At 36.8% G+C, this 22227-nt stretch overlaps 1 protein-coding gene across 4 annotated transcripts in view; it reads left to right on the top strand.

Moving 5' to 3' along the window:
* Positions 1-22227, top strand: part of Pls3 (plastin 3) — an 80314-nt gene that overhangs the window by 30252 nt on the left and 27835 nt on the right. For all 4 annotated transcript variants that reach the window (XM_048796913.1, XM_015497913.2, XM_048796916.1 and 1 more), the window contains exon 2: positions 11082-11162. In XM_048796913.1, the coding sequence (XP_048652870.1) occupies positions 11090-11162 (73 nt within the window). In that variant the 5' untranslated portion in view covers positions 11082-11089. The remainder of the gene's footprint in view (positions 1-11081; positions 11163-22227) is intronic.

Raw genomic sequence — 22227 nt, 5'->3', positions numbered from 1 at the left:
AAAAAAAAAAAAAAAAAAAAAGATCAATTAGAATCTAGCTTATACCTGATTCTAGGATAGAATAGAGGTACATCCAGAAAATTGAATTCATTTCTTTGTAGCTATATAGGGGTGAAATCATGGCACATATGGGGTTTACTTTAAAATAATTCAGAGAAGGAAGGAGGAAAAAAAAGGAGAGAGGACAGGAAGACAGATTAAATGAAGCAGTTGTGGATAAATCCTAATAAAGGTAGAACCTGTGGTATATTAATGGGTACTTTTTTCTCTTATTATTATCTATTGAAAGTGTTCATAATACAAAACTTAAGCACAGCTTTAACTTGGAGCAATTCATATTTATTTGTATTAACTTTGTCTATAAATTGAAAGCCCATCAAAACATGATCGGTGCATGAAGTACAATACAGTAAAAGTGAAATGCACTCCATGTCTGCAAAAAGTTGTTGCTTTGTTTATTTTTTTTTGTTTGTTTATTGCAGTGCTGGGATTGAACCTAGGGCCTAGCACATGCTAGGCAAGTGCTCTGCTACAGAGTGTATCCCTAGCCCCAAGAAAAATTGTTTCTAAACAGATCTTTGTTTGACTTTCAGCTAAATTCAAAGTACAGGTTATAAACATCTTAAAGAGTTTTGTAGTGTTTTGAAGTATTAAACAAGAGTAGATAGATAAGGCATGATAACAGGCCAATTGCATGTGAAGAATGTGAGAACATTATTATGTCTTGATGATATTTTTTCCTTTGGTACCAGGGATTAAACCCATGGGTACTTAACCACTGAGCCACATCCCAAGATCTTTTTATTGTTTATTTTGAGACAGGGTCTCACTAAGTTGCTTAGGCGCTTGCTAAATTGCTGAGGCTGGCTTTGAACTTGTGATCCTCCTGCCTCAGCCTCCCAAGCCACTGGAATTACAGATGTGTGCCACCACACCCAGCCATTTTTAAAGGTTTTTTTGTTTTGTTTTGTTTTGTTTTAATTTGAGACCTGTCTTGCTAAGTTGCTAAAGCTGACCTCGAAACTACAGATCCTCCTGTCTCAGTCTCCTAAGTTACTAGAATTACAGACATGCATCACTATGCCCAGGTCAAGCCTAGTATGCATATTTTAAAATAAAATTTTTAGCTGTAGATAGACATTATTTTCATGTGGTACTAAGGATTGAACCCAGTGCCTCAAACATGCTAGGCAAGTGCTGTACCACTGAGCTATGACCCCAGCCCTCAAGACTATGCATTTTAAAAACCATATAAGAAGCCAGGCATGGGATCACAAGTCTCGGGAGGCTGAGACAGGAAGATCACAGGTTCAAAGCCAGACTCAGCAAAAGCTAGGGACTAAGCAACTTGGTGAGACCCTGTCTCTAAATAAAATACAGAATAGGGCTGGGGATGTGGCTCAGTGGTCAAGTGCCCCTGAGTTCAATCCCCAGTACCAAAAAACAAACAAACAAAAAACACATGAGATAACTAGATAGTGTGTTTGATGTGTGGGTCTGCTCACCTGCCCTACTCACCCCCATCAAAATTTATTTATTCTACCAATATTCTACCAGTATTGTAAACCAAGATACAGAATCAAGTCAGATATCATCCCTGCTTTCAAGGATCTCGCAGACAACTGGAGGAGACAGAAGTAGATGGTCATCACACTGAAAGAGGCTACAGCAGCATGGGGAAGAGCAGATATTGGTTAGCAAAAACTATGATTCTATGATGTATTTCCTTTAAAATAATACAAACAGGAAACTTGAGATTTTTTAATTGGTTTTGTATATTATAGAAATAGGAAGAGAACAAAGATATTAAAAATATTATATTAAGCTATAACTCTGTGCATGACTTCACACATAAGAATCATCTCTGCTCCTTGGTCCTTCCAAAAAAAAAAAAAAAAAACCTTTATAGGGACAGGTGCAGTGGTGCACACCTGTGATCCCAGAAGCTCAGGAGGNTCCCTATTTTTTTTTTTTTTTAGACAGAATTTTGCTAAATTGCCCAGGCTGGCCTCCAACTTACAATCCTCCTGCCACAGCCTCATGAATTGCTGGGATTTTAGGCATGAGCCATTACACCTAGCCATACAAATGTTTGAAGAAACAACTTTTAGACCCCTGAATAGGCTTTGTTGAACCTATTGTGTATATTCTGTATGTTTCATACAATTCGTATTTGCTCTCAGTTAATGTTTAAGTTAATCCTTTATCCTTTAAATAATGAAAACAAATTTATATTAGCTAGAGAGGTCCCTGTCTACATTCTCTGGCAAATATTCTTATTTCTCAATATGGTCACATTTGCTAAGAGTTTTGGGAAACACTGTCACTTCTATTGTTATGGTAAGAGAAGTTAATTACTTCTTTTCCCATATATTCTTTTAGTTTTACATTTTATTCATTTAGTTTTACATCATAGCTCTGTCTTGGGCAAAGCCACTTAACTACTCCAGAAACTTGTTTCTTCCATATTACAATTTAGGTGATAAAGTCATGGGGCCCTGCAGACTTAGCTTTTCAATCATAATTTCTGTGATTACTGGATTTTGAGCATGCTGGGAATTACATTGGTTGAAATATTTTTAAAGTCAGGCCTTGTGTGTTTGGTTATGTTGAACATAACATGGGGGGAGTATGCAAGAGAAAGTTTAAACTCTGTTTTCAGAAACAATCTTAAAATAAGACTCAGCATGGAATTAGACAAGTATTTGTGTGCTGTCAGTGAAAGGATAGTTCTTTTTATTGAGGAGGATTATTCTCTATGTCCAAGTCTGAGGATCTGTGTGGAGGAAGCAGATGAAATGAATCAAGGAGGATGATGGACATCCCAGCTAGACTCTCCTCTACTTATATAACTACAGGAGGAAGTCTATAATTAAATTGCTAAATTTCATGGCAAGATTCTATATTCTGTGGGAGTTGAAGAGAAAGATCAGAGGGAGGTGGAATCATTGGGAAACCAGCTTTGGGAGAAGAGGAGGCTTCTGCCTAACCTTGAAGAGTGAGTCAAATTTGGATTGGCACAGAAGAAAATTTAAAAGGAGGGCATTTTAAGTGTGACAAGTAGATAAAGTGGGAGAGAAAAAAGAGGAAGAGGGCAGGATGAAACCAAAGGTGTCATTGAAGGACTTAACAGGACCTGTTGTAAACAAGACTTAAGATTAAAAGCTTCTTCTGAGTATTGTTGAAGAAAATATAAAACTGGTTAGGTGTGACTAGTTGGGAACACTCTAGAAGACTTGGAATATCAGGCAGAAACTAGGCAATTAATTTAGGCATGAGCAATTACAGCTTCCTGAAAGGAGACTGGCATGATCAGATGGTTGTAAGTACTGTGGGCCATTCTTAATTCAAAATGTAATTATTGAGAATGCACTATTTATTTGTCTTGTAGTACTAGGAATTGAACTTGGGGTACTTTACCACTAAGCTACATATCCAGCCTATCACCTTTTTTTTTTTTTTTAACTCTCCCCGCTCTTCCCCTCTCTGGTACTGCAGATTGATCCCAGGGCCTCGTAAATGTTAGGGAGGTGCTCTACCACTGAGCTATACTCCCAGCCCCCTTTAAATTTTGAGATAGGGTCTCTCTAAATTGCCCAAGCTGATCTCCAATTTGTGATCCTCCTGCCTCAGCCTCCTGAGTTCTGAAATTACAGGAGAGCACCAGTGGGCCTGTTTTGAATTTCTACTCTAATGAGTCTTGTTGGGGAAGTAAATTCATTCAATAAGTTGTTAAGGAGGCTCTCTAGGATAATGGTTCAAGAGTACTGACTTTGGTGTCAGGCCTGCATTTGAAACCTGGTCTGCTTTTTCTAACTGTGTAACGTTGACCAAGTTACTCATTGTCTAAACCTGTTGCTCTTCTGTAAAATAGGAATAACATTATTACCAGGCTTGTGGATTTTTTTGGAGAAGTAATGTACATAAAGCATATAAAGGGTTTAGCATGGTTAGCAAATAAGTCATCTGTTACTGTTAGCTGCTATAATAAAAACTTAGAAGTGAGCCACAGAGTGTAGCTCAGTGGTAAAGCACTTGACTAGCATCTACAGGGCCTGAGTTTGATCCCTGGCACTGCAAAACAAACAAAAAAAACCAACAACCTTACAAGTTTATGTTTTTATATTATCATATTAATTATTATTACCTGCTCTGTGCAGGCATTGTGATAGGGGATGGAAGTATGAGGATGAATGAGATACGGTCCCATCCATCAAAGAGCTTTGTGTAAGAGTATTAAGGTGCTATTCTTGTGACTGTACTTTCAAATTTCTTTTAAAATGGCACATGTGGTCTGACAGTGAAAGAAGATATTTAAAATTGGAATGGTCTGAGATAATCCAGGGTTGTACAATGGAAGGAAACATACTCTTCTGTGAAAATTCTGGGAATAGAGGAATCTTATCTCTGTGGGGTCAATCTGAAGAGACTTTTTTGAAAGATGCTCTTGAAGAGTAGATAGAAGGGTGTGAAGAACATTCAACTAAAGAGAATCCACAGAGGAAGAGGAATGGAAGTGGGGAAATGCGTGGTATATTTGGGGAATAGGGTATCTTTCAAGTGTAGCATTCAAGGGTGCAGTCCATGTAATGGGAGGTGACATTGGAAAGATAAGCAGGTATCAACTCAGGAAAATTTAGGATACTAAAAACTGCTAAAGAGTTAGGGCTTCCTTTTGTATGGAACAATCATGAGATCTGATTTTTGGGAAGTTTGCAGTGGAAAGATTATATTCGAGGGAGACAGGACTAAAGGCAGATCAGCGGAAAGGCTTTTGGAGTCGACTAGACCTGAGGTGATAACACAATAAGATGGAAGAATCCCAGAGTTTGCAAAGGAAGAATCCAGAGGGCTTGGTTCCTTGGTTCCATTTGTTCCTTATAGCCAAATCAGTCTCAGATTTACACAGCTGGAGACATAGGAAAATGGGGAAGTTGAAAGGGGGAAGTTGAAAGCGAGACCCAATTTGGCAGGAGGGAGGGTTGGCTGCAGGTGTAGCTTAGTGATAGGGTGCTTGCCCAGCATGCACAGGGCCCTGGGTTCCAGCCTCAGCACTGCAATAAACAAACATTTTAAAAAGAAGATAATATGACATTAAGTTCAGTTGAATCCTCCTCACTGACTTTTCTTTTCCCTTGTTCACTTCTGAGTTGAATTCTGACCTGCTGTAATTATGCCTGCCACTAACCCTAGGCACAAAACCCCAGCCGCCCCATCTTTCTGTAGCTCTAGATACCATCTTCTGTTTCTGTGCCTAGAACACCTTCACACCAGTGATATCTATCTGAGAAAGTCTTCCCTGTGCTCTCAGATAAAGTTCAAAACTCTTCTTCTCAGAAAACATTCCCTGGCAACCACCACTCAGTTATATATGACTTTGATAGCACTAATATGATAACTTTGTTTATGCATCTGTTTCCCCTACTATAGAGTAAGCTTTTCCACAGAAAAGGGAATTTGGGCTGGGGTTGTGGCTTAGCAGTAGATCGCTTGTCTAGCATGTGCGAGGCCCTGGGTTCGGTCCTCAGCACTACATAAAAATAAACAAAATAAAGGTATGGTGTCCAACTACTTCTAAAAAAATAAATATTTTAAAATACCTAACTGGCTATATGTACAGCACCCAACACAGTGCTCGCTCCATATTTAGCCTTTAATGAAGGCTTGATGAATATAGATGAAGAAGTGGATAAATGTGCTAGTCATTCAAGTTGAAATCTTCAAGAGTCATTAGAAACATAACACTAAGAACTTTAATAATTATACTAAGGGTAGGTGAGCTTTAGCCTACAGAATGTTACAGACGCATCTAACCTGGAAATAGTGCTATTGACCTACCTAACTTGAGAGGAGGCAGCACAGTAGTTTCTGTTGGTACAGGTAGGTATGTGAAGTGTGGGTGTTGCAAAAGCAGTACCTATTTTGGATGAGAGAAGGTAACAAATCATACCCCTTCTTTGTTGCCCATTCTTGAATTGTTCACACGTAATGGTGGCTACATTGTTGGGTTATCCCCCCCCTTCATAGTGAACTAATGTATTCTTCCATGTTTCATTCACCCTTTATTGCTTCATGATCTGAACTTTCAGTTATGTATTACCCAATCTCTAATTTAAGTAATCAAGCTTCTCTTTCCCAATACTATTTACCTAGAATACTAGTGGCTAGGATAAAGTCTATGGCGAGTATCCCACTTTTTTGTTTCATTGCTAAAATAGAACCCAGGGCCTCATATTGACTAGGCCAGCAGTGTACCACCAAGCCATATCCCATTTTTATCCCCTTAATTGTCTTTCAATTTCAAGAAGAAAAAATGTCAAGTTGATAAAGTTGGTTTTTCTACTGACCGATGTCCACACCCTTCTTCCTGACCCTGACATGGGACTGAATGGCAATACCCTAGTAAGTAGATTATTCAGTGAGCTACTTAAGGTTAGTGGCTTAGGAGATGAAAACAGGCACCCCTCCTCTCTTCCTCAAATACCTTTCAGAATTTGAGTAATAGTTTCAGTAGTAGTAGGAACATCTTTCTCGGTAAAGATTTGTGTTCAGGGTTTATGTATAGTTAAATGAGCCAGTGGAGTGGTTTCATAATTGCTGTATTGTTAGTCAAACTCTGTAATTAGGGATGACTTCATAGGCATAAGATTCTTCTATGGGTGACGCCCTGAATTCATACCCAGTTGTACACCATATCCTTTTATGAAAAAAAAAAAAAAAACAAGGTTTTGTTTGCTTTTGCTTTATTCCCTTAGTTGAAAATCTGTTTTCCTGTGTCTCAGATGTTTAGGGAGAGAGGTTTTGTTTTTTTTTTTTTTTTCCCCTGCTTTTTTCCTTATACAGAGGAGGTGGTCATTGGAGCTAAGGGGGAAAAAAAAAAAAAAAAACCCGACTGGGGGCAGATCAAAATGCTTTGTAGACAGGAGAATTCAGAAAAATATAGAGATTTTGCTTTTGCTTTGCATTTCATTTGCTAAGTGAAAATGGAGGGAAACGATATTTCTCTTTCTTTGAATATCAGTCTTCTCTTTCTCATGACCTGTAAATATTAAGTACACTTTTGTGGGAAGACAGACTGAAGAAAAAGAAAGACACATTTCAAAGTCAGCCTTTCCCTTTGCTGTCAGTCACATATTATAAAATGAGGGTTAAACTTATATTCAGCAAGTACTATCTATTTTTTTCACCTCTTTGTCTTTTATTTTCCATTGTTCATGGAAAAAAATAAATTAGGAATGTGACAATATTAACAAGTGTGAGCTCTTTTGAAAATATTTAAAATTAGCTTAGTTTTTTTTTTCAATGTATCACTTCTCTACTCTTGAGGTTGTATTTAGAAATTAGCCTTATGAAGGAGCCAAACTGAATCATAGGTAAAAAGTGGCTGACAGGTTTTCTGTAGGTCCATCCTTAAATTACTTTAACTAAAGGCTTGTAATTTTTATATATTAGGGAGAACTATTATATTCTGTAGTCAATAATTATAGGGGAGATGAGATAACTTTTAATGTATCCTATTTAAAGGCTCTTAGTAAAACTAATGCCTAATATTTATGTAGCCTCTCACAATTATTTTATGGTTATTTATTCCCCATTTTCTTTCATTAAGGATTTGAAGTTGCTGTCTAATATTTTATAGTTTACAGAATGCCTTCACATGTACCATCTTTAATCTTCACAAGGACTCTGGGGAAATAATATTGCTATTCCCAAATGAAGAAACTGAGGCTCAGAGAGCTTAAAGAAACTTGTTCATAGTCATATTTTTAGTTAAAAAAAAAAAAAGCAGAACCAGGGCATTGATTGATATCTTTTGATTCCATGCCCAGCAGTCTTTCCATTAGCACACACATCACTTTAGGCTTTTATTAAGTCAGTTAGAAAAAAAACAACAAGTTAGAAAACTTAAAAGTGTATGTATATTTATATATGTATATATTGCATTAGAATAAATTTTTTGGAGTAAACTTATGCTGTAAAATAATCTATAAGAGATTTAAGCATTTCCTAATTTTGTAAGAACAAAAGAACTACCTTCCTGGTCTCCCAGTAAAGGAATTAATAATCCTTAAAGTTTCCAGAGCCTTTTCCCCTCCAAAAAAAATGGATATTTGTACCTTTTATTGTAGCCACTAATTCACTTTGTGTCCTACTGTAATTATTTACATGCTTGCCTCCCCAGATTGTAAATTCCTCAAGGGCAGGAACTAGGCACATTCACAGATGTTTAAAATATGGCATGAGGATAAAAGTGGGGGTGAGAAGCATGTGGGGGGGGATATGAACAAGGGAAGAATGAGATTTCTACCCTATTCAGCCCTGCTACCTATAGAGAGGAGAAATGGCAGTGAAAGATTTAGTCAAATCCCTGGTCAGCTGGAATAAGGATGGAGAGTCGGGTGATTATGTTCAGGCACATCTAATTTTCTAATTTTCTAAATTTTCTAAACTTTTCTAATTTTCTTTTTCATACAAAAGTGTTGAAGGAGGGACTGAGGTTGTGGCTCATTGGCAGAATGCCTGCCTAGCACGCATGAGGCACTGGGTTCGATTCTCAGTACCACATAAAAATGTATCAATCTACAACTAAAAAATATTTTTTAAAAAATGTTACAAAAAAATGTACAGGAGCATAAGAGTAAAAACTGTGTGTGGTATTTTTGTTGTCATTTGGGATTTTTCTTTACTCACTTTATCCTTTCATTCATTCATTTTTGTCACTCCTATACCACCAGGGAGGAAAAAAGCTAGGCCATAGTGCTCAATGCTCCAGAATTATTCAGAGTCAAATTAGTAGGAAAAACAGGTTTCATTCAAAGGAAGGTAGATGGAAGAAAATTGTTTCAAAGGTTCCATCTTGGAAATTCCTGAAAATTAGCAAAGGCAGGGAAGTAACAAAAGGCCAGGAAATGTACATATGCAGGTTTACTTAGCCTGTAGTTAGGCTTGAGTGGGCAATCTCTGCTCTCATCTTCTTTGGCACCTATCAAAGTGGGAGAGAGTTTGCAGCCCCCCCAGCCTCCACTCTCAGCTGAAGTAATCCCCCCTGCATTCAAAAAAATTCTGAAATTGGCCAAATTTAGTCTGTTTCAGTAATGGGGATGGAACTCAGGGATGCTTTACCACTGAGCTACATCACCGGCCCTTTTTAAATTTTTTATTTTGAGACAGGGTCTTTTTTTTAACTACTTCTCTTCTGTTTAATTTCTGTTTTTTTTTTAAATATCTTATTTATCTTTATGTGGTTCTGAGGATCAAACCCAGTGCCTCATGTGTGTGAGGCAAACGCTCTACCACTGAGCCACAACCCCAGCCCTTGAGACAGGGTCTTTCTAAGTTGTTGAAGCTGGCCTCAAACTTAAGATCCTTCTCTCTCAGCCCCTGTAGCTGCTGGGATTGCAGGCATGTGCCACCATACTTGTCTACTTACCTTATTCTTTAAGGGATATGTGAACCTTGAAAGTATTAAACTGGTATATTTACCCTTCCCTAATTAGCTTGGCCTTTTTGGCTTTTTTAACATTATTTTAGTTGTAGATGGACACAGTGCCTTTATTTTATTTGTTTAATTTTTTATGTGGTGCTGGGGATTGAACCCAGTGCCTCACACTTGCTAGGCAAGCACTCTACCACTGAGCCACAACCCAGGCCCCTTATTGGCTTTTTCTTGGAGCTTCCATGTCTTCGTACAATGTAGATTATTATACTTTTCATTAAATTATTCCTGACTCAAACTGCCTAAGCTGGAAAGGACCTTTAGAAATAGACAAGCCATGAGTTTTAGATTTTGTCACTTTCAAACTTTGTGAGCCATTATTCTGCATGATATGATTCATGAACATGGATAGTAATTTTGTACTGAAAACCCAATTGCTAGCCAGACAGGAGGATCACAAGTTCAAGGCCAATCTGGACAACTTAGGGAACCCCTTTCTCAAAATAAAAAATTTTTAAAGGGTTGCGGATGTAACTCAATGCTTGCCTAACATGTGAGGCCCTAGTGGGTTCCATCCCCAGTTCTGCAGAAGAAAAAATAAATAAACAGAAAGGTAGGGGGGACCCAAAGCACAAAAAGTGGTGGCAACATGTAACTATTTTCTTTTTCCTTTGTTCAAAATTGTTGATAGGTTTGTATTTGGAGATTATCCATTATGATCTAGACCATTTTGTTACAGGATTAAGCAAACCCTTTCTGTAAAGGTTCATCATTGTAAATATTTTATATCAGGAGGAAAAATCAAGGACATTAAATATTTTTACAAATTTTTACTGAGAAACTTAAAAATTCTATTCTGGAGGCTGAAGTAGGAGGATCACAAGTTTGAGGCCAGCTTTGGCAATTTAGGAAGAACCTGTCTCAAAAAGAACTGAGGATATAATTCAGTGGTAGAGCACCCCTGGGTTTAATCTCCACCACTACCAAAAAAAAATGTGTATATTGCTATATACTTGTGATTTCTATATCAAAACCAAAAATATTTGTTTTAATTGATTTCCTCTTGACCCTTCTTTTAATAGTGTGACTGATAGATGTCAGTATGCTATTTGAAAATTTGTGTTTTCAGTGAATGGATGTGAAAGTGGCCTAAAAGTGACATTTTATATGAATCATTGGTCAAATGATTTTGACCTTAGGCTTTGGCACTATAAGCAAGAATTTCTATTATGTATCTATTTCCTGTTGTGGGGTACCTTGGCCCTTCCTTACAGGCTTTGAATGTAGTTTAAGCTGTTGTCCTTAAATGGAAGATTCAGGGCTGGGTGTGTAGGTCAGTCATACAGCTCTTGCCCAGTGTCGACCAGGCCCTGGGTTTGATTTCTAGCACTACAAGGGGGGCGGGGGAGAAGGAAGAATCGGAATATTTTTTTCTGAATAATTTTCAGTAAATGAAGACTTATCATTACTTTGTTTTCTTTTTTATGGTTATAGCTACAAATATGGTAACCTAACTGGATCCTGCAAACCTTTAGTAGCTTGCAATTCTCTTTAGATTATCTTTTAAATGAGAATTTAGCAAAAATGCTTATAGTATATTCCTCACAAACTTTTAAAGTCTGAAACCTTTTTGGTTCCTCTTTAGATCTTTAAATGGATGAGATGGCTACCACTCAGATTTCCAAAGATGAACTTGATGAACTCAAAGAGGCATTTGCAAAAGTCGGTGAGTATTTTTTTATAGTATAACTATAGGTAAGCAATCTTTTTTTGATCTCAGTCAAAATTATTTCTCTAAAATATTAAACGAATGATGAATTAATTATAAGCCTTGTAGCAAGATAGTTAAAACAGGTAGATAAAGTTTTGGAAGCTTCACTTAAAAATGTATTATCTTTAACTATATCTAGTATATTATGTGGTCAATGATTTTGAACCCCATCATTAAATGGGGGCTGCTGTGGTTCCTGACATTTTTATGATGCATGTTGTTATTATTGTACTTTGGGTGTCATGTTTTTCTAAGGAGAGAATTTGGATTTTTCACCACATTCTTTGTTTTTCTTCTTCTGTAGTGGGATGGAATACAGGGCTGCTGTACCCACTGAACTATATCCCCAGCCCTTTTTATTTTTTATTTTGAGACTGGATCTCACAGAGTTGCTGAGGCTGTCCCCAAATTTATAACCCTCCTGCCTCAGCTTCCCCAGTTACTGGGATTACAGTTGTGCTCCACTACACCTGGCTCTTGCACCATATTCTTAAAGGGATATGTGAACCTTGAAAATATTAAATGGTATTTTTACCTTTCCCTAATTAGCTTGGCCTTATTGGCTTTTTCTTGGATCTTCCATGTCTTTGCACAATGTAAATTGTTCTACTTTTCATTAAATTAGAGCATGAGAGCTCAGAGTGTAGCTCAGTGGTAGAGCACATGCTTAGCATGTCCAGCATTGCTCTGTGTGTGTGTGTGTGTGTGTATACATATATATATATAAAGATGGGGAGGCATAGCATGCCATTGGTTTTTCTTTTGAGATCATATAACATGTCTTATAATTGAGCAGCTATAGAAGAAGTATACAGTTATTTACATTCCAAATTTCAATGTTTGGGTCAAGTCTATGGAAGATAAAAAGGACAGTGTAAGAACTATTGATGTATATGTACCCTCATGAGTCAACATGTACTTAGAGAGGTGGGCTATCACTGTTTGGTGTCTTCCAGTCTAAGGGATATAAAGTTTAATTATAATGATTTTTTAATTTAAGTCAGAATTTATTCTTAGAGCTGTGCAGAAAATCCCATCAATGATAAGGAAGAATACATCCCTATAGAATACATTTTTATTTCCATATATTTATCATTGACATTTTCTATCAAGTCATTTAATTGTAACAGCATGCATTGGGAAGAATAATAACCCCCAGCCAGAGTGCATATGCATAATCCCATCAGAATTATAATTAGGAAAACATCAATGGTCCTGAATCTAACTCAATTTTGTATGTGTACATTAAAAAAACCCAGTAAATTAACTTGCCATATAGATATCATTTACTGTAAGAAGAGTACTACCTAGTCTAATATTAGATTAATATTAGATTGATTATGAAAAACAGCAAATGAGTTCTTGACTACACGATGGGTCCTTCCCCATTTTTTTCTATGTTGTTATTCTTTCCAAATAATCTTATCATCATTGTTTTAGGAATGCCATTTCCTGTGTACCTCCCATTTTATTTATATTAATCTTTCAGTGTTGGGGACAGCTTAATTTGTTTCATTATGAATAGAATCTTGGGGTAGAAACATGTGCTTTACTAATGTTGTAATTGTTTAATCTTCAGTGCCTGGCCTACCCAGATAATTTTTTGTTGCTGAATATAGGTCTTGTCTTAAGATGCAACATCACGGAAATATTTTGTATACAATGTTTCTTAAAATTTAAAGCTAACTCAGCAGGGCACGGTGACCCATGCCTGTAATCCCAGTGGCTCAGGAGGCTGAGGCAGGTGGATCATGAGTTCAAGGCCAGGATCAGAATACTTTTATCATTAAAAGAGCTTAATTGCCCCTTAGGGGTATAATGATATAAAGAGAGTTGACCAGTTATCTCCATGGAAGAACTAGGCTTAAATGGTAGTGAGAGATCAATTAGAGGTTTGACTGCAAAAAAAAAAAAAAAAGGATTTCTATGAAACTATTAAGCAGAATTTGGGGTAGGCAAATAGCTTCTCAAAGGCAAGTCTTACTGAAATCCCTACCAGGCATACATTCCTATGTACAGACTTACTTTACATATATGCTAGAAATAAGAATTTTGGAGTCCAAACTTTCTGCCTGTTCTGAAAATTACTCTCTTATATTCTCCTCTTGGTATCTAGCACAGTGCTGCACACATTAGGTTCTTAATAAATATTTAATTAATTGAATCCCAAGGAATTATACAGTCTTTTGATGTACTGGGATTTTGTCAATATCGACTTTACATTCAAAGGGACTTTATTAGGAAGATTTTAATTACAGTGGAATTTTTTTATTAAAGGTTTCAACCATTATACTGTAAAACATAAAATTTATATATTTTTTTCAGTATAATAAAGGCTTGTTTATAGTCTGTCCTTGAGAAACTCATTAAAAGGCCAAGCTGATTTTTTTTAATTTTCCTTTAAAATCTTTATAGTTTTTAGTTGTCGTTAGTTACAGAGCCCACAGGCGATTGTTAACGGTGGAAATTTATTTTTTCATTCGAGGAAGCTTTATTTTTAAAATAGTCTCTATAACTTACTTTCTTCTCGAGGACGATTGTTTCCTAGTTGGGCATGGGGGGGGTAGGGAGTACTACATTGTCTCAGTTCAATTGTGACAAAATATGGAAATCATTATATGATTTTCCCCATCTATTAACAATAATGGTCTTGATTGTCTCCTTAGAAATTCAGCAAAATCATAGTGTGTGGAGAAAATCTCTGTAATTACCACTAATCACAGGTTTTGTTCAATCAATTAATAGTGCTTTGAAACTCTTTACTAGCAATAAATTGAGTATTAGGATTTAAAGTTCTCCTTTTCACTCACTTTCTGCACCTGCTTAGTTTCAAACTCTAATCTCATATAATTATTACCATTTTCTCAACAATTGTTTCCAGCTTCCCACTGGGATAGTAGAAATCTTAGCTCTCATTTTTTTCTACTTCATAATATTTCTGTTTTAATTTAAATGCTCCTGTCCTTCATGATCTTTCTAGAGGAATAAATAAACATTTTCAGAACACTTAGGAAGTATTTCACCAGCTAGAAAATGTCTTTTACTTTCTGGCTTCAATCTTGCTATGGAAACTGTGGTCATTTGGATTATTACTGGACCCAAAGACAAATTCAGATGACAGAAATCTTTTTAGTTTTGCTTTAATCCTGCAAACACTTCCTTTTAAATCTGATGTTTTTACCCTCTCTGAATCACTTAACTGAACTTTTTTTAAACACAAAATTCAGCACTTTTGAAATACAAGAATAATGGGGTTTCTTAAGTGACTAGGAATAGTGTGGGTGTATTCCTTTGAGGTTGCCCACCAAACTAAGTCAAAAACTTTTGGTTGTGGTGATTCTAGCCAGACCATATTTTTTTTCTCTCATCCCAGGAAGTTGAGTTGTTTCCAGTTACTTCATATTCTCTAGTATATAAAAACCACATCAGATGATGCCACAAAAAAAAATATGGCGGTTTAGTCAAATTTACTTTTACTACTGAATAAAATGATACAAGTGCACATTTGTTTAATTATGTCTTAAAGAATAAATAAACTAACTATGCTCTTTACCATGCCATGTGCCATTCCATTATCCCTGCGATATTAGAAGTAGATATATTGGTTCTGGGATTGTGGATCAGAGGTAGAGCACTTGCCTAGCATGCATGAGTCACTGGGTTCGATCCTCAGCACCACATAAAAAAAATAAAGATGTGTCCACCTATAACTAAAAAATAAATATTTTTAAAAAAAGAAGTGGATATTTTGGCATAGCCTGAAAAACATGGATTGACAGTGTGGAAGACAGAAGGAGTACACACAGGTGGGGGAACACAGTCAGTGTATGTGTAGGTAGTTTTCCTTTTTATGTTTTGGTGGTACCAGGGATTGAACCCAGGACCTTGCACATGCTAGACAAGAACTCTCCCACAGAATTACACCCCCAAAATACCAACCTGTGTAGGTATTTTTAAAGTGGGAGACAGGCAGCAGGTAAAAAATAATGGCCATGCTGCTAGAACATTTGTAGGAAAGGATTGTTGAACAACTTTTTTTATTTCTTTTGGTGGTATTGAGGATTGAACCTAGAGGTTCTCTACCACTGGGCTACATACATTCCCAGACTTTTTTATTTTGAAGCAGACTCTTGATAAATTTCAGAGGCTGGCCTCAAACTTAATCCTCTTGTCTCAGCCTCCCAAGTAGCTGGGATTACAGGACTGTGCCACCACACCTGGCTAATACTATTTTTGATTGCCTGGTCTTAGCCCTCTAAACTTGTCCATTCTTCAGCTGTACTTTTGGGGATCTGCTATTAAACTCTAATGTAGCAGGCTCTAATATACCCTTAGCTGAGACTCATTAAACCATCTCTTAGATTTGTTGGAGTAAGCTACCTCAAAAGGTATAAACTGTTAAAGACCAACCCCATTTTTAGCTAGACATCTGGAGATCTTTAGCAGCTGCCTTTTCCAAAGTTTTAATGCCTAATGAAAGTTTGACTTAACTGCTTAGATCTTAGGATGGAATATAATCTAAATTCTTCTGTACAAGTCTTTTGGCCAAGTCTTTTAAATCAATATTTTGTGAACTTTCATGGACATTCAAGATTGTATTTATGCCTGTGTGAATCCATTGTTCAACATTCAGATTCCTATTGTCATTTTTTTGCAAAAAATTTGTAGAATACATTGGTTAGAATAAGTGGAACTTCAAAAAGTCACTGAAATTTCATTTATTTTTTGCGTGTTGTATTATTCCATGTATTAAATTGAACATTTAAACCTAACTTTTTGGAAAAGATGTACATCTGCACTTGGTTGATTTTCTTCTTTAAGTCCTAATGAGCGCTGTCCCGAGTGGGTTAATAAAGAGGCCACATGTGTGTTGCAGATGACGGCACACAATATTCGACCTCTTTATAAAGAACGACACCAGATTTAGACAGCTTCAAGGACGGTTAAAGCAATATACATATACACATTCACACACTCAACCTGAGGGTCAAAGGAAGCCCTCATCTTTCTTGCTGATGAATTTATAAGACAAAGTAGCACCCCAAAAGATGCATTTGAAGTGATAGATTGCAGAACATACCACCTGGGCAAGGACAGTGTAAAACAGCAGCTAAAATCAAAACCACTTGAATTCTGGCTCAGCTTTCTCCAGACAAGTACTTAAAATAGCTTAAATAACAGGATGCAAGGGGAGGGAAAACATTTCCTTTTAAGGATATCCATTCTTGGTGTGATTCAAACTTCTGCAGGAACATGGCTGTATAATAAGTTTATTTACTTTGAGGTTACTTGTAGGGGGAGTATCGGGGGAGGTAACTGGCATTTAAAATAATACTTGCTAAAGGAGAATAATGAGGTTTCCTTTAAAACAAAATGCAGATGTGAACCTACATGTGTCATTTGAGAAAAAGAGAATTCCTTATAACAAATAGTTGATTCTTTTCTGATGAACCCAGTAGCCAAGATGAAAGATGGGCCTGTCTGGTGCAGTATTGGGAGCCTCTTAATGATAACAGTTTTTGTTTTTTTTTAAGTATAGTGGGATTGTTTTGTGTTTTTAAAAAGTCAGTTTATTAAAAGTGAGCTCTCTGTTTTTTGCCAGAACTTTGTTAAGTGGTTAGGTGGTATTTCTTTGTTCCTGCTGTTTAATGTCTACCCATATTAGCCAGGTTTTCTAAACTAAAAAGTTGAGACATATGTTGGCAGAAACATTGAGACTGCTGCAGATAATATAAGCTGTATGATAATTCATATCTGCTTTATTAGCTGGTTGAAAATGTAATGCTGGAATAGACAAGTCTTACTCACAGCCTTTTAAACCCTATGCTAATGTATAGTTACAAGAAGTGGCAAATGAACCAAAAAGGGGTTCCAGAATATCAGCAGCTTTAAAGAGAATATAAAAGGCTGCCATCGTGCCTGGTGGTTATGATTTTAGTTTCCAGGGGTTAAAACTGCTTTCTTCAATCTAGATCTGTATTTTCTGGGTCCTTTTATTATTAAATTCTCATGTTTATGTCAAAACTCAGAATAGGAAAAATTCACCATCATAGGTTTGAACTCCTGATTAATAATATCACTGATGAGATAGATGCTTTCTAAATGTCATTATGCTACCTCATTTTCTGGCCTCCCAAAGCTCATTAGGTCGCTGATACTGCTTTAAAAATGTGTTTCTGTTTTTGTTTGGGAATTGGAAATAAAATTAGCATAAAACTCTAAAAATAATAGCATGCTGTTTTGTCTTTCAAGTACTTTACCAGCTGGGAGATTTTGTAAAATTAATTGCTAGTCACTGTTTTAGGCTCCCTCTGCTTTCTTATTGAAATTGAAATTATTTTCTTCAAAATATATGATTTAGGAGCTCTGAGAAAGGCTTGATAGAATTTGCTGGTGCTAACACCAAAATGCCTTTGATCACAGGAGGTAATAGAAGCTGGATTACCATCTGCTGATAAAATATAGGAAAATAGCAGAGTAGGGAGAACTTTCAAGAGATGACACATGTTCTCATCTCAGAAAACATAAAGATCTCTTAAATAAGCCAAAATTTTTACATGGATTTTGAAGCTATTGTTTCAAGTAAGACCCAGGGGTTCTGTCTGATTCTGTATCTTGGGTGTCCAGCTTAGTGCCTACAAGAGAGTAGGTACTCGGTGTACCCTGGGGGGTAACTCAAGCACACATGGTACTTCTTTCTTTCTTTTCTTTTGAGAGGGGGTCTTGCTATGTTGCCCAGGCTGGCTTCCAACCCCTGGGCTCCATCCATCCTCCTGCCTCAGACTCCCCAGTAGCTGGAACTACAGGCACAACCACCACACCTGGCTAATGGTATTTCATACTAAAGCCAGGACAGGTTTCCACATTTGGAAAGAGACCTGACCTGAGAGCCAATGCTGCTTGTCTACTTCGGCCCTCCTTAGTGGGTGTGTTCACTTAGGAAACCAAATTACAGATCTGAAGGCCACTGGGTGGGGACAGGATTAGAACAAAGGGAATGAGATTGAATGTTATTTAAGGGATATTTCTGTCAAATTTTGGTTTCCTGATGAATTGCCATTCAGGCTTTCTAGTGCTATTTCAGTATTTTTGACATTTTAGTTTCGTTTTGTTTTTAAATGCTCATCTAGGATTACAGCATTCTTTCTCTGCTTCATGACTGAGAATCGGGGATTCCACAAACATTTTTTCCCATTGCTTACTGTATGCAAGCCACTGTGATATGTATTGTGGTAGGAGATTAAAAAAAAGATTTAAGAGTATCTTTATCAAGAGATATTCAGCCTAATAAGGAAGATTGTCATGTAATGACAAATTATTCCTGCAACTCCCTTTCAAGTTTTCCTGTCCCTTACTAAAAGCATCTATTATTACTACCCTTACTTTGAAATGGAGTTTCCACATGTGGTTATTTTATGTTGGTTACATTTTGGGTGGCTACTTCCTGGCATCTTTTAATCACATCAGTGAGCTGTCTTGTAATTAATGCTCAACAGAGGTTATTGCAGAGAGCGTTCATGTAAGCAGTAGTTCTCCCTTTTACCCAAATCTCTATTTCCACCTAATAGAAATAAACCACCAGATGGACTCTCAGGGCCTTGGTTAGTTTCATATAACTTTGAATCCATAGTAGTTTTCCAATATTTAGCTTAAAATTTCTCTACCTTTCCACTTCAAGTATACCAAAAGAACAACTATCCAGTACCTATTATTTGTTAGGTCTAAAATGGAATCAATAACAAAAGATTATATTATGCTCAGATAGACCAGTTCAGAAGTCAAAGAAAAGGAAAATACATTTTCCATCAAAAATCATTAAAGAGCCAGGCTTGGTGGCACATACCTGTGACTCATAACTGAGGCTGAGACAGGAGTGCAAGTTTGAGGACAGCCTCAGAAACTTAGCAAGACCATGTCTCAAAATATTTTAAAAAGAGGAGATGTGGCTCAGTGGTAAAGCGCCTCTGGGTTCGATCCCTAGTACCATGGAGTGGGGAACTATTTAAAGTGGACAAAATTTTAATAAAGATATTATAAAATGAAAAATGAAAGAATGTTATATTCAGGTAATGAGGTATAATCATAATTTGAATGTTAATCACTCTATATCTGTTTTTAACATACATTATTATTCTCTTATTTTCAAAGTTATGTATGTGGTGGTAGGAGGTTGTGAAATCCCGTGTATTCTGATTTAGAATCAGTGAGAGCCCAAAAGGACCTTTTAGAGGTTGTTTCATCCAAGTCACTCCTTTTGGGTTTTTTTTTTTTTTTTTTTTTTTTTTNAAATAAACATTAAAATTCTCTCTCTCTCTCTCTCTCTCTCTCTCTCTCTCTCTTTCTCTCTTTAAAAAAAAGAAAAGAGACAGGGTCTCACTGAGTTGCTTAGTGCCTCACTTTTGCTGAGGCTAACTTTTTAAACCTCCTGTCTTAGTCTCCTGAACCCCAAATCACTGGAGAAGTAACTTGTACAAATTAGTAGCCAAGTTGAAATTAGATTCCATTGTATATCCTTCAACTATGCTGTGTACCTTTCTTATGTCACACTTAGTCCCTATTACTGAGCTCCATGTTAATTTTATAAGGAAAATGGAGAAACAGATTGGTATACAAACAAACGGGAGCAGGTGTGTTTAAACTCGGTACTTTAATATGTAAAGAGTTGCTCAGATTCTGCCACAGTGCCATGTGGGTTGCTTCCTTCTTTTTAGCAACTGCACATGTTGTTGCCGGTTTGATTTCTAAATATAAACAGTTTATATGTAGAAGTGAAGACTTTGATATATGACTTTTTGTAAATTCAAAGCAAAGAAAGTGAAGATAAGCCATAGCAAAATTAAGTGCTTTACCTTGAAGGAAATTTTAGTGATTTTTTTTCACAAATGTTGAGTAGTGTATGAATGCTGTTTTTAAAGTACAGATATTTTCCTTTGAGGGGGCATATCTGGTATTGAACTTAGGGGCACTCCACTGCTGAGCTACATCCTCAGCCCTATATTGTTTTACTTAAAGACAGGGTCTCACTGAGTTGCTTAGCACCTCGCTTTTGCTGAGGCTGAGTTGAACTCGTGATCCTCCTTCCTCAGCCTCCTGAGCTACTATGATTATAGGTGTGCACCACTGCACCCAGCCAGATATTTTCTTTCTTTCTTTTTTTTATTTTTTTAGTTGTCAATGGACCTTTATTTATTTATTTATTTAATTTTTTTGAGATAGAGAGAGAATTTTAATATTTATTTTTCGGTTTTTCGGCAAACACAACTTCTTTGTTTTTTTGTATGTGGTGCTGAGGATCGAACCCGGGCTGCACGCATGCCAGGCGAGCGTGCTACCACTTGAGCCATATCCCTAGCCCCCTTTATTTATTTATATGCAGTGCTGAGAATCAAACACAGTGCCAAGCAAGTACTCTAGTACTGAGCTACAACTCCAGCCCCAGATATTTTCACTGATAGATTTGTAAATGTATTAATTAGTGTTTTAAGACTATTTGACTCTAAGGGATAGGATATGCAGCACTCAGTGGTAGAGTTCTTGCTTCCCATATATGAAGCCCTGGGGTTCATTCCCAACACTGCTCCCACACCAATATATTTATTTACTTATTTAACTCTAGAAATGTATTGCAATAAAATTAAAGATAGCTGAGCATGGAGACCCATACCTGTAATCTCAACAACTCAGGAGGCTGAGGCAGGAGGATTGCAAGTTCAAAGCCAGCCTCAGCAACTTAGGGAGGCCCTAAGCAACTCAGTGAGACCCTGTCTCTAAATAAAATATAAAAAGGGCTGGGGGTATGGTTCAGTGGTTAATGCCTCTGGGTTCAATCCACAGTACAACCCCCCCCAAAAAAAAAAAAAAAGAAAAAGAGAAAAACTAAAGATCTAAAGATAGAATTTCATCAGCCTTTGGGCTTGGAATATAGTTCAGTGGTAAAGTGTTTGTCTAGCCTTCAACATGCCCTGGGTTTAATCTCCAGCACTGCAAAATAAATAAATAAATAAATAAATAAATAAAATGATTAGTCAACATTCAAAGTATTGGTGAAAGGGTTTCATATAGGATATTTGATATTTTAATAATTAACAAAAGTTAGCTAATAAGATTGTGCTTATATCACCCTAGAAAAAAGTCTTAAAATATGTGCTATGGCCTAAAATAATTTGCATAATCCTGCTTCCTGATCTGATCTCTTGATTTCCCTCTTACCCACTCTGCTCTCTCCCTGCAGTTCCCAAAATACACCAGATGCACCTTTTCTTTCTTTCTTTCTTTTCTTTCTGTTTTTTTTTTTGTTGTTGTTGTTGTTTTGTTTTGTTAATAGACCCTTATTTTATTTATTTGTTTGTTTGTTTATATGTGATGCTGAGAGCCAAATGGTACATGCTAGGCAAGTGCTGTACCACTGCCCTACAACCCCAGCCCACCAGGTGTATTTATGTATCTGAGTTTGCATTTGCAATTTCTTCTACCAGAGCTCTCTTCCCTCAAATATTCATGATTTGCTCCTTTACCTCCTGCAAGTCTGTATTCAGATATAATCTCATAAAAGTAGTCTTCCTTGACCATTCTATCTAAGTGCATACACACACCCTCGCCAAAGTCACTCTAACCCAGGCTTACTTGATGACATCAGTACTCTCTGGGAATTGAACCCAGAAACTTGCACATACTTAGGAAAGTGCTCTACCACTGAGCTACATCCCAGCCCTACTGTTTACATTTTGAGCTTCATAATTCTTTGTTGAACAGTTGTAGGGGGGAATAATGTGCATTGTAGCATGTTTAACAGTAGTATCTCTAGCCTCTATCCACTAGATGCCAAAAATGTCTCCAGACCAGCATGGGCTTTGGTGCACCTGAACAATCCCGAACAGCTGAGAGAGGATTGCAAGTTCAAGTCCAGCCTGGGCAGCATAGTGAGACCCTATCTCAGAATAAAAGTAAAAAAACTGAGGTATAGCTCAGTAGTAGAGCACCCCTGGATTCAATTGCAGTACTACCAAAAAAAAAAAAAAAG

This window comes from Marmota marmota, unplaced genomic scaffold (genome assembly GCF_001458135.2).
Source record: "Marmota marmota marmota unplaced genomic scaffold, marMar, whole genome shotgun sequence".
Lineage (NCBI taxonomy): Eukaryota > Metazoa > Chordata > Mammalia > Rodentia > Sciuridae > Marmota > Marmota marmota.
This window is presented reverse-complemented; position numbering and strand designations above follow the sequence as displayed.